Source organism: Triticum aestivum, chromosome 2A (genome assembly GCF_018294505.1).
Source record: "Triticum aestivum cultivar Chinese Spring chromosome 2A, IWGSC CS RefSeq v2.1, whole genome shotgun sequence".
Lineage (NCBI taxonomy): Eukaryota > Viridiplantae > Streptophyta > Magnoliopsida > Poales > Poaceae > Triticum > Triticum aestivum.
This window is the reverse complement of record NC_057797.1, coordinates 18211401-18224723: the sequence shown is the minus strand read 5'-3', so window position 1 is coordinate 18224723 and position 13323 is coordinate 18211401. Positions and strand designations below refer to the sequence as shown.

Here is a 13323-nt window from a genome sequence, read left to right as displayed (position 1 = left end):
ATAGATTAGTCGACCTATTGATTTGTGTGTTTCCTATCACACAGTTGCCTGCAATTTCTTGTTGTGTCAATCCTTTCGGGTTGTAGCCCTGAGCCCAAGGCGTGGATGACATGGCCGACTGTCAGTTCATTGGCGAGGGCTCGCCAAGACTGCGCTAGATATAAGGACGATATAGCTGCCGGCGACATCACTTGAGCAGAGCCGGGGGTAGTAGCGGATTAAGGGGGGAGGCAGCTTGAGCAGGGTGAAGTGGCGAGGCAGGGCAGAACAGCACTGCCACCGGTACCTGAAGGGGGTGAGGAGAATCGAAGTTGGCTGTAGGAAGAAGCTGAATGATGATCATTGGATTTCAACCCAGCGGTCTGTGCAAAATCAAATGAAACTAACTCTTCATGGGTTACTGTTAAATAGTCGGCCCCACTAATATGTTTTAGTTAGCATGATAGAAATCGCATTGAAAAGCTTGCAAGGAACCTCTCTTTTTTCACTAATAAGAAGGAAAATAACACAATAACCTTGCACGTTAATGACCAAAGGGATATATGTTGTGCTTTTGATTTCAATTTTAGATCTGTTAGGGATTATGTCTAGTAGAATGAACCTAGCTTTTCATGCCCTAGAAGTGCATGCCTTAGGGGTGAGTATATGACTATATGTGTGTATGTATGAACATCTATGGCTGTACCGTGTTTTAATAAGAAATGAACGTGTTTAGAAACGGCAGAAAAATACTGCCAACCACGTATCGTATCATGTAGGATATGGTTCTGTGCCATTTTGCTCGTCCTTGGTGGTCCAACCGTCGTGTATGATTTACCAGCCATTCTTTCATTTTCAAGCTTGTCAAGAACAAAGCCGTATAGGTAATTAGGTACAATCCAACATTGCATGCATGTGGCGACACAGGGGATAATGTATACCTGTCGTTTTTTGTCCTACAGGTTAGTGTCGTCGCGAAAGATCGATGTTCTTTTTTGTTTTCGATTTCTTTCTTTCTTACCACACCTTTTCTTGTGAAGAAGAGAGAAACAACGAGGCATATATGCATATCTGGTCCCTATAAATACCCCGGGTTGGAGGTGAGAGGGCATAGCATCAAATATGGCTCCCGGTGCTCCGATGAAGAAGATAATTGCCATCACCGCCATGATGCTGGCCACCGCCTTCATCGTGGCGGCCGAGCAAGAGGCGGGAGCCTGCATTGTGGAGACATCCGACGTCCCTGGCGCCGCAAATCCCTGCATCTGCTCCGAGAACTGCGCCTGCGCCGGCAAGTGCATCCTGAATGCCGGCGACGGCGCGGGTGACGTCCAGACCTGCTTCGTCGAGTGCGTGCTGAAGAACGGCTGCGGCGGCTGCCCAGTACCCTGGACAAGACCCCTCCCGGCCACCTTGGACCAGACCCTGAGCCTGAAAGTGACAAGGCCTAAGCCCTCGCAGAGATTCCACGGGAGGGAGATGCTTCGCATCATCTTCGACGTCGAGCCCCATGGCACGGACACCCCAGTGATTGAGGTGTACTTATATGTGCCGGAGGGCAAAGATACTAGCGACAGCTCCCAGCACTACTTGCTTACGTTTCCGCAGAAGCCAAGCGACCCGGGGGCAATCATGGACATACGCGGCGTGCTGCGGCAAATAGGAGCGGACGACGGCGACGAGACCATTGAGGTGTTGTTCGTGCCCAAGGCCTGGGGAGAAAGGGTTACTATAACCAGTGTCAAGATCGAGTAGATGATTCTGGTGCAGGTCGTCCGTATACTCTATATTTCTAACAGTTGTGGTGTGTGTCCTCCGTTTGTTTTGCTACCGTATTTGCACAAATAAAGAACAACTATATGTGTAACAGGGCAAAAATAAATCTCTATTCTTACTGCATATCCTCTTAATACTGACTTAATGAACAAAGGGTCTTTGTAGGGCATATGTAGATGTGCTCTAATTATTGCACATCTAAGTGACTCAATCTCAAAAAAGAAAGACAAAGAAAAAAGACAAAAGAAAATGCATGCACGAATCTCTGTTAAAATGAATGACATGTGTCTTAAATGTGCAATACTTATGGCACATCCAGATGTACTTTACCAAAACTGATTAACAAAATACACCGTTGCCAAAAAATGTCGCCCCCTCAGACACGGATTCAAGAGACTTGTTGTAGGCCATCCATAACCGTGCGACGAGCGAAAGCAGCCCGTATCCACTTGGATCGCAGTGCATCATTTAATGCCTTCAGATGATGGAGCCCAAGGCCCCATATTTGGAGGGGTGCACACATAAACCCAGGATAACCGACATTGTCCACCTTTGGCAAAATTTGATCCCTTGGTTCCTGAAAGCTGCTCCGTAGTCATGCTACAAGATATAGGCATTGATCGTTGGATCTAGTTAACCAATATTGTCGCGCTATCTACTTTCCTTTATTACCTGTTTGCGTATATTCTAACAAGAGCTACTGTTTTTTGTTTGTACCTTCTAGAAAGAGATAGTGGACTCAGTGGGGCTTTCCAAGATTAGGCAAGTGATTCACTCAACTCTGTGCCCTAGTGCCCTACTGCAATGCTTTCACTTGATAGTAGTGTATGCAACATTCGAAAATTGCTATTGGAGCCCGAGCACATCTACTAGCAGATGAACAATTTATTAAAAATAATCAAAACAATCTAAAACTTTTGGACATCAAAGATGCTCCTGTTCTAGATGCATGTAAAATTTCGTTCCATTACATCTGCGGTGCTCTGGACAAAAAATTAACATTGCTCCAAAGTATCTATTTTCGAAGCTTTTTCCAGTTCAACTGTTTTCTCTAGAGCACTTTCAATGTGACACCGTCACGAAATTTCACATGCAATGAACACTTAAGCATCTCTTTAGTGACAACATTTTCAGACTGTTTTGATTTTTCGGCTTTTATTTTTTCAACTCAATATTCACAGCACGACTAGATGAGCTCGAGGTGCGAAATGCCATCCTCATACAACATTAGATGCTATATGTACAATATTAGATGCTTGTCGTAGCTCATTTCTGGTTTTCTCTTTGTAATTTCCTGTTCTGTCGTGTGTGTGGCAGGTGCTACTTTCTGTAGCGGTTGTCTTTGTATTACCTTATGTGTTCAAAAAAGAAAATGAAACATGTTCAGTATGGCTTTTTCCCACCATAGCTGGTTCAAAAACAGGCCTTTGATTATCTTCTCATTGCCATTGGTGGATATTTGGAGGCTTGTCCTTTTTACCCTGCTGTCAAAGGGAGGAGAGAGAGAGAGAGGTAGCTGTACTCTCTTTTCCCCCAGAAATTATTAGATTGTCAAATGGTTTTATGCATTCAAATGTGCTACCAGAAATAATTATTAGTGTACTCCTGGAAAGAAATTATCAATGCTTCAGCTACCAACACTACAGGAAAAACAAGTTAAGCTAAGTATAAAAAATACACCGTGAAGCCCAATTTAACAAACAGTACGTCGAGTGTTACATTCGGCTTAGAGTACTTGGAACAAGCATCAGTACCACAAACACTACTATATAATCCCCGCAAAAAAAAACACTACTATATAATCAGGGAATTTTCGAAGCCTCATATTAATTACTTTTTGAACCGTGATTCACTCACATTGTTGTCACATCACATCCATGCATGCATACTCGTTTGGATTTACCAAGCGTGATACACGACGACTGGACCACCAATAGACAATAATTTAGGTAGAGAGCATGATGCATGACCACCGCCCACGACTGGACAACCAACAACCTCTCTCTGGACAACCAACAGCCGCCGACGACACGTCAGCACAAGCAAGCACGAGAAGCACCTTGATCCTTTCATGCTATCTTCTCCCCGTCTTCTTGTGGTTTGTTCACTGATGGGACACTGGAGGAACACACAAGCATCATCTGCTCATGCTGCACATGTGTCATGCGTCTATGTGGTACTTTTGTAATTGCTTTTTTCCCCCTCAAAGCGAGGGAGACGGGGTTAATTCGCAGATCTATAAATATATCACAGGTGCTCGGAGGAGACACATAAACATGACCATCTAGCATAGCACACCGAGGAACCTCAGCAATGGCTTCTGGCGCTCAAGCAGCGAAGATGGTTGCACTGAGCATGATGCTGGCCATCCTGCTCGCCACCACGGCCGACTCCAATCCCCAGCCAGACGGCACCTGCTCCGTGGAGTGCGCCTGCGCCGAGCAGTGCAGCCGCCAGTACCCTCGCATCGACGATGACCCCCCTTTCAAGATCACTCCTGTCTGCACACACCGCACGGAGCACGAGCTCTACGCTCGCCTCTACCTGCACCATACTTTTCAAGGGGAATATAGGAACCAACACAAAGTATTGAGCAGTGTGTTCCAAAATGAATTTGGATCCTTGGTTGCTAATGATTGGGTCATCACGGACGAACCTGGCCGTGACACCAAGGTTGTGGCTCACGCAAAGGGCATCCATATCCAGGCCGGAATGGACACCGAAGACTACTATGTTTCTTTCAACATGGTGTTCGATGATGGCAGGTAAATGCATGTGTTGCTCCAAGCTCATGTTTTTTTTATGCGACCTCGCGTATCATGGTTACCATGCATTTTACATTTTATTTCTTTGAAATGGAGGGAAAACCCCGCCTCTATATTGGTTGATGCACACAAGCATTTGAATTCTACATTCAAGCATGCTAATTTGTATGTCATGCAGGTTTAAAGGGTCGACGCTTCAAGTCATGGGAACCGTTGTCGCGGAAGGTGAATGGGCTATTCTGGGTGGAACAGGAGAATTTGCATTAGCTCGTGGAGTTATTTATAAAACCTACTCGAAATACATTAATCAAGTGGGTGATGTGATTGAACTTGACATTCATTGTCTTTACACTGCTATGGAAAGGTCAAAGGTATAAAAATATTTCCTATCAGATTACTTGCGAGTATACAATAAATAAATTCCTTGCGCAGTAATTAACAAGGTTTATCTTTCACCACTCTGCAGGGTACTTATTGGGCATTGGAGGCATGAACAAACGATTCGAGTCTTGAAAGGCCATCCATCCAATTCCTTCCTGAAGCATGTGCGCGCTTAGTACAGGTCCATAAGCTTAGTATGTATCCGTCGGTGTCTATAAATTATTGCCAGCAATAAAAGATCTTGGTTTATCAAAACATGTTTAGTGTCAAGATTGGCAAACAAAATCCTTAGGTGATATATCTTACATGAAGTTGTACCGATGTGAGCTGATGTGCTAGCAGAATATCAGAGTTGTAGTCTTGTAGATGGACCGACCTTGTTATCTGTTGGGCTCTCTTTGTTGCTGCGTTAGAGTTAGTAGCTCATGAAGGTTACCCTAAATTTTCGGTCCTTTACAAATTGTCTTTCTCCAGTCGTTCATGGCAGCACCCATTATTTCTGTATATCTTACATGGAGATAAAGATGGGATTTTTAGATGGTTATAGGGATTTTGTTCTGTCTGCTAGTTGAAGTATCAGCCAACTTCCGTTTTCTGAACAAGTAACATGAATACAGAGTCGACCATTTGCAGTATGGGGTGGCCATATATTATTATTTTCTCATTCGCAGGACTTGGTGAAAGCACGGGGAACCTTCCAATATGCTTGACTTCCACTTTGTATCTCTTTCTTCTGTAAGTTTTAGTAGGACATATGCCCGTGCGTTTCAACGAAAGAAAAGACACATCTCTACCCCAATAAACATGGTTCAACACCCGAAAGGTCAACGTCGTCTATTTAAACAACACGCCGCCACATCTATGTCAACGTTTATCCTCTTTCGCGCCCTTGTCGACGACGGTTGCTGTGCCCACCTGACCCCAACGTGTACGAACGTGATCAATCCAAAGACGACGACTTAGCCGCCGCACGACACATTTGCCATTGAACCATACCAACGCAAGGGATGTTTAGAACTGTAGAAAGTAATTTTTTTCTGAGGATCCTGTAGAAAGTGATATTGTCATGTAAACTTCTCCCTATCTCCCCCCGCCCTCCATCCCCATCTCCTCCTTCACTGTCCCACACTCTGCCTTCCTCATAGCTACCCTATGCAGGAATCGGTGCAATTCCAACATTTCTCCCAAATCTCTCCCCTAATTCTCTTTGTATGGGACTTCCTTACAAAGATTTTCCCTAAAATTTGCTGAACGCCAGTAGCACTCTTAAATCTCTACCCCTATGTTTTAACATTCCATACTTTTTAATATTATGAAACTATCAGATTCATATGTACATCATTGTAATATCCTCTGCATTTTCAGTTGAATGATCAAATTATTACTACAATGCAAAACTAATACATAAAACAAAGAACGAAATCGAAATTTTACATTATTTTATATTCTATTAACATACAAAAAAAAACAACCAAACACATTTCCAGATGCAGCATACACATCTAGAAACATAAACTATAAGTTAAAAAAGACCCATAAATTATAAACTGCTACGACAACTCAAGTATAATCAGAAGCCCACCCTCTCACTTTCTCCCTCTTTTCTCACCCGAGTCAACACGCAGCAACAACAACGTATACACAGAGCAGCAGCCTCATTTTCTCGAACTTCCATATTACTACTACTGCTCCCTAAGAGCAACTTCAACCGGCAGACCCAAACGGACGCACGCTTTGTCTGCTTTTTGTTCATTTGGGTCGGCCGCGCGGAAGTTAGTGTCCATTTTTTCATTTAGGTTGGCGCAAGCACCCAACGCTGGTCCGACACATTTTTTGGGGCTTGGACTTAAAAAAACACAACAAACACATTCAAACTTAACATGTCGTCCAACCCGGGGCCAGTGAGGTCGACCAGCTCCGGCGCCGGGCCAGCCCAGGGGAATGTCGCCTCCCAGGCCTGGGCCGCATCCTGCACCTGCTGCGCCGGTTGCACCGCCGGCTGGACAGCTTTGCCGCGGGCACTACGCTCCTCCTCTTCCTTACGGCGCGCCTCCTTGTCCTTCCATGCCCAGCAGGCACGACACTCCTGCACCTCGCGCTCGGCCTGCATCAGGCGCTCGCCATCTGCCCACTCCTCTGCAAGCGCGTGGGCTCTGTAATGCTCGAGTTACGCCGCCTCCTGCATCGGCGGCTCAGCGCGACTGACCCACTCACGCAGCCCACCGGTCCACACGCTCTGACACGGGGCTCTTGTTTTCCTCTCCCCCACTTCTAAAACGATTTCAAAAAAATTCAAAAATATTTTCCTTTTTTATTTTCCTTCTTTTCGTTTGCCCTTATGTCTTACTTGGTTTGTTTGCTTGTTTGCTTGGCATAATTGTGTATTTATTCAAAAACAGTAAGCAAAAAGTTTATGGATCCTCATCCACTTGCTAATCTTTTTAAGAGACCCAATTATGGTGAACCAATTGCTAGTGAGTTGAGTGCACTAGATTATCTTTATGAAGTTTTGCTTGAAATTCGTGAATCTGAAAATTGTTTTGAAGTGCAAAAAGAAGAAATTTGAGAAGTGATTCACGATAACTCCTTGAATGAAAAGCATGATTGGAATGATTTTATTATAAATCCTATTAATGTCAATTATGATAATAATATGCAAAGCCCTAAGCTTGGGGATGCTAATTTTGCTATGTCCACTACTTGTTGCAATGATCATGATTTGGGTGATAATGCTTCTTATGATCTTGAAAATTTATTTAAGCTTCATGATGAATATGTTCGTGATAATATTGAAAGTGCGTTTGGAAAAGTGTCGACTCTAGGTCATCATGATCCCACTACTTTGGAGACGATCAATCTTATGAATTTTTTTGATAAAAGTGGGCTTGGAGAGGTCATGACTTTATTTGATAATCCCACTATTTTGGAAGAGAGTCAACTTCGCAGAAGAGAAAATTTTATGTGATAGCTATATTGTTGAGGTTGAGTATGATCCCACATGTAATTATTATGAGAGAGGAAAAAATGGTTGTAGAAATTTTCATGTTACTAAATTACCTCTCATTATGTTGAGATTGCCAATGTTTTATTCCTCTCCTTTGCATATGCCAGATCTTCCTTGTTTTGATAATTTCTTTGCTTATAAGATTCCTATGCATAGGAAGCATGTTAGACTTAAATTTGTTTGCCCGATGTCGTATGATGCTCTCTTTGTGCTTCAATTCTTTGTCTTTTATGTGAGCATCATTAAAATAATCAACGCCTAGCTAAAAGGCTTAAAAAAGCGCTTGTTGGGAGGCAACCCAATATTTTTCTTTTCTGTTTTTATGGGTTTACACATTATTACCTCTGTAGTAATTGTGTTTTGGTGTTTCAATTAGTGTTTGTGCCAAGTAAGACCTTTGGAATAGCTTAAGGTGATAGTTGATTTCATCTTGCTGAAAAATAGAAACTTTTGCGCTCAATAAAATAATTTTCGTTACTCACATAAGAGCGATAAAATACTTATTCTGTTTGCACATGTTTGATATACAAATTGCCTGTGTTGTCCTAATTTTCAGAATTTTTGGAGTTACAGAAGTATTCAAAGTTTCCAGATTGCTACAGACTGTTCTGTTTTTGAGAGATTCTGTTTTCTACGTGTTGTTTGCTTATTTTAATGAATCTATGGGTAGTATCGGTGGTATGAACCATGGATAAGTTGGAATATATTAGATATTACACCAATATAAATAAAGAATGAGGTCACAACAGTACCAAAAAAGGTGATTTATTTTCTTATACTAACGAATCTCATGAGTTTTTTGTTGAGTTTTGTGTTGTGAAGTTTTCAAGTTTTGGGTAAAGATTTGATGAAGTATGGAATAAGGAGTGGCAAGAGCCTAAGCTTGGGGATGCCCAAGACACCCCAATGTAATAATCAAGGACAACCAAGCATCTAAGCTTGGAGATGCCTGGATGGCATCCCCTCTTTCGTCTTCGTCTATCTGTAAATTTACTTGAGGCTATATTTTTATTTACCACATGATATGTGTTTTGCTTAGAGCGTCTTGTATGATATGAGTCTTTACTTTTTAGTTTACCACAATCATCCTTGCTATACACACCTTTTGAGAGGGACAAGCATGAATCGTAATTTATTAGTATACTCTATGTTCTTCACTTATATCTTTTGAGCTAGGCAATTTTGCTCTAGTGCTTCACTTATATCTTTTTAGAGCATGGTGGTGGCTTTATTTTATAGAAACTGTTGAACCCTCATGCTTCACTTATATTATTTTGAGAGTCTCTCTAAACAACATGGTAATTTGCTTTGGTTATGAATTTAGTCCTAATATGATCGATGGGCATCCAAGAGGGATATAATAAAAACTTCCATATTAAGTGCATTCAATACTATGAGAAGTTTGATTCCTTATGATTGTTTTGAGATATAAAGATGGTGATATTAGAGTCATGCTAGTAAGTACTTGTGGATTGGTAGAAATACTTGTGTTAAAGTTTGTGATTCCGTAGCATGCACGTATGGTGAACCGTTATGTGATGAAGTCGGAGCATGATTTATTTATTGATTTTCTTCCTTATGAGTGACGGTCGGGGACGAGCGATGGTCTTTTCCTACCAATCTATCCCCCTAGGAACATGAATCTATTACTTTGTTTTGATAACTAATAAATTTTTGCAATAAGTATGTGAGTTCTTTATGACTAATGTTGAGTCCATGGATTATACACACTCGCACCCTTCCACAATTGCTAGCCTTTCTAGTACCGCGCAACTTTCGCCGGTGCATTACACCCACCATTTACCCCTCGTCAAAACAGCCACCATAACTACCTATTATGGCATTTCCATAGGCATTCTGAGATATAATGCCATGCAACTTCCACCGTTCAGTTTATTATGACACGCACCATCATTTTCATAGTGCTTTGCATGATCGTAAGATAGCTAGCATGATGTTTTCATGGCTTGTCCATTTTTTGATGTCATTTGCTACGCTAGATCATTGCACATCCCGATACACCGCCGGAGGCATTCATATAAATTCATATTTTTTCTAAGTATCGAATTGTAATTCTTGAGTTGTAAGTAAATAAAAGTGTGATGATCTTCATTATTAGAGCATTGTCCCATGTGAGGAAAGGACGAAGGAAGCTATGATTCCCTCACAAGTTGGGATGAGTCTCCGTACTTTACAAAAAAAATAAAAGATGCCAAAGAAGCCCACCAAAAAAGAGAAAAAAGAGAAAAAAGAGAGAAAAGAGAGAAGGGGCAATGCTACGATCCTTTTTCCACACTTGTGCTTCAAAGTAGCACAATGATCTTCATGATAGAGAGTCTCCTATGTTGTCAGTTTCACATACTAGTGGGAATTTTTCGTTATACAACTTGGCTTGTATATTCCAATGATGGACTTCCTCAAATTGCCCTAGGTCTTCGTGAGCAAGAGAGTTGGATGCACACCCACTTACTTTCTTTTTGAGATTTCATACACTTATAGCTCTAGTGCATCCGTTGCATGGCAGTCCCTACTCACTCACATTGATATCTATTGATGGGCATCTCCATAGCTCGTTGATATGCCTAGTTGATGTGAGACTATCTCCTTCTTTTTTGTCTTTTCTACAATCACCATATTCTATTCCACCTATAGTGCTATATCCATGGCTCACGCTTATGTATTGCATGAAAGTTGAAAAGTTTTGAGAACACCAAAGTATGAAACAATTGCTTGGCTTGTCATAGGGTTTATGCATGATTTAATACTTTGTGTGATGAAGATGGAGCATAGCAAGACTATATGATTTTGTAGGGATAACTTTATTTAGAGATGTTATTTTGAGAAGACACAATTATTTTGTTAGTATGCTTGAAGTATTATTGTTTTTATGTCAATATTGAACTTATGTTTTTAACATAATGGATATGAATATTAATGGCACAATAAAGAAAATTACATGGGTAAATATGTTAGGTAGCATTCCACATCAAAAAAAAAATCTGTTTTTATCATTTACCTACTCGAAGACGAGCAGGAATTAAGCTTGGGGATGCTTGATACGTCTCCAACACATCTATAATTTTTTATTGTTCCATGCTATTATATTATCTGTTTTGGATGTTTTATATGCATTAATATGTTATTTGATATTATTTTTGGGACTAACTTATTAACCCAGAGCCCAGTGCCAGTTTCTGTTTTTTCCCTTGTTTTTGAGTTTTACAGAAAAGGAATATCAAACGGTGTCCAAATGGAATAAAACTTTACGATGATTTTTCTTGAACCAGAACACACACGTAGGACTTGAGGAGGAAGTCAAAAGAGTCCTGAGGACTCCACAATATCTCAGGGCGCGTCCTAGGGGGGGGGGCGCCCCCTGGCTTGTTGGCACCCAGGGAGTCCTCCAACCCTAATTCTTGGCCTATAAATTCAGAAATATTCCCAAACGACTAGAAGTGTCCACCAAAATACTTTTGCGCCGCCATAACCTTCTGTACCCGTGAGATCCCATCTTGGGACCTTTTCCGGTACCCTGCTGGAGGGGGATTCGATCACGGAGGGCTTTTACATCAACCCTATTGCCCTTCCGATGAAGCATGAGTAGTTTACCACAGACCTACGGGTCCATAGCAAGTAGATAGATGGCTTCTTCTCTCTCTTTGATCCTCAATACCATCTTCTCTTCGATGTTCTTGGAGATCTATCCAATGTAATCTTCTTTTGTGGTGTGTTTGTCGAGATCCGATGAATTGTGGATTTATGATCAGATTATCTATGAATATTATTTGAATCTTATCAAATTCTTATATGCATGATTTTATATCTTTGTATTTCTCTTTGAATTATCGGTTTGGTTTTGCCAACTAGATTGGTTCTTCTTGCAATAGGAGAGGTGCTTAGTTTTGGGTTCAATCTTGCGGTGTCCTCACCTAGTGACAAAGTAGGGGTAGCAAGGCACGTATTTGTATTGTTGCCATCGAGGATAAAAAGATGGTCTTTTCATCATATTACTTGAGTTTATCCCTCTACATCATGTCATCTTAATCAATGTGTTACTTCGTTCTTATGAACTTAATACTCTAGATGAATGCTGGATAGCGGTCGATGTATGGAGTAATAGTAGTAGATGCAGAATCGTTTCGGTCTACTTGACACGGATGTGATGCCTATATGCATAATCATTGCCTTGGATGTCATCATAAATTTGCGCTTTTCTATCAATTGCTCGACAGTAATTTGTTCACCCACCGTATTATTTGCCTTCAAGAGTAAAGCCTCTAGTGCAACCTATGGCCCCTGGGTCTATTTTCCATCATATATTTTCAGATCTATAAACCAAAAATATCTTGCTGCAATGTATTTACTTTTATTTTGTTTTACTTTTTAGTAATCATGTATATCTATCTCTATCAGATCTCATCTTTGCGTTGGGTGCAAGTGTTTGATTGTTTGTGTAGGTGCATATATTGGAGACTTGCTTGTATCTCCTACTGGATTGATACCTTGGTTCTCAACTTAGGGAAATACTTATCTCTACTTTGCTACATCACCCTTTCCTCTTCAAGGGAAAAACCAACGCAAGCTCAAGAAGTAGCACCTCCCTCGCTCAATACGACCATGCATACGACCGCGAGCAGTCGTATAAGATGTAGTCTTTTGCCCTGTTTGGTATGGAACTTCCTTTTCTTCGAAAATTCCTATTGGGTTAGCTGCTACCTCTTGAGCACTGCATTGGATTTCCCCGAAGAGGAGAGGATGATGCAGCAAAGTAGCGTAAGTATTTCCCTCAGTTTTTGAGAACCAAGGTATCAATCCAGTAGGAGGCCACTCACAAGTCCCTCGTACCTACACAAAACAATAGCTCAACGAAACCGACACAATTAGGGGTTGTCAATCCCTTCACGGTCACTTACGGGAATGAGATCTGATAGAGATGATAGATAATATTTTTGGTATTTTTGGTATAGAGATGCAAAGGGAAAAGTAAAAGGCAAAGTAAAAAGCAAAGCAATAATAAAGTGATGGAGATTGATATGATGAGAATAGACCCGGTGGCCATAGGTTTCACTAGTGGCTTCTCTCAAGAGCATAAGTATTTATACGGTGGGTGAACAAATTACTATTGAGCAATTGACAGAATTGAGCATAGTTACGAGAATATCTAGGTATGATCATGTATATAGGCATCACGTCCGAGACAAGTAGACCGACTCCTGCCTGCATCTACTACTATTACTCCACTCATCGGCCGCTATCCAGCATGCATCTAGAGTATTAAGTTAAAAACAGAGTAACACCTTAAGCAAGATGACATGATATAGAGGGATAAATTCATGCAATATGATATAAACCCCATCTTGTTATCCTCAATGGCAACAATACAATACGTGCCTTACTGCCCCTTCTGTCACTGGGAAA

General features: G+C 41.3%; 2 protein-coding genes across 2 annotated transcripts; both read left to right on the top strand.

Annotated features, from left to right (window-relative positions):
* The first annotated feature begins 1106 nt into the window (after positions 1 to 1106).
* On the top strand, positions 1107 to 1867 carry LOC123184335 (uncharacterized). Its single transcript, XM_044596481.1, has one exon. It carries the CDS (start codon positions 1120 to 1122, stop codon positions 1732 to 1734), a length of 615 nt encoding a protein of 204 aa, XP_044452416.1. The 5' UTR covers positions 1107 to 1119; the 3' UTR covers positions 1735 to 1867.
* A 2156-nt stretch (positions 1868 to 4023) lies between these two features.
* LOC123184334 (dirigent protein 11) lies at positions 4024 to 5445 on the top strand. The gene is made up of 3 exons (XM_044596480.1): positions 4024 to 4520; positions 4699 to 4891; positions 4987 to 5445. The coding sequence occupies exons 1-3, from the start codon at positions 4069 to 4071 to the stop codon at positions 5011 to 5013; spliced, it is 672 nt and encodes a 223-aa protein (XP_044452415.1). The 5' UTR covers positions 4024 to 4068; the 3' UTR covers positions 5014 to 5445.
* The last annotated feature ends 7878 nt before the right edge of the window (positions 5446 to 13323 follow it).

What these genes read in the sequence shown, in the direction of transcription:
- LOC123184335 (XM_044596481.1), top strand. Translation starts at nt 1,120, where the DNA reads ATGAAGAAGATAATTGCCATCACCGCCATGATGCTGGCCACCGCCTTC.
- LOC123184334 (XM_044596480.1), top strand. Translation starts at nt 4,069, where the DNA reads ATGGCTTCTGGCGCTCAAGCAGCGAAGATGGTTGCACTGAGCATGATG. An exon ending in ATGGTGTTCGATGATGGCAG is followed by an intron (nt 4,521 to 4,698) that starts GTAAATGCATGT and finishes TATGTCATGCAG; the next exon opens with GTTTAAAGGGTCGACGCTTC. An exon ending in CTGCTATGGAAAGGTCAAAG is followed by an intron (nt 4,892 to 4,986) that starts GTATAAAAATAT and finishes ACCACTCTGCAG; the next exon opens with GGTACTTATTGGGCATTGGA.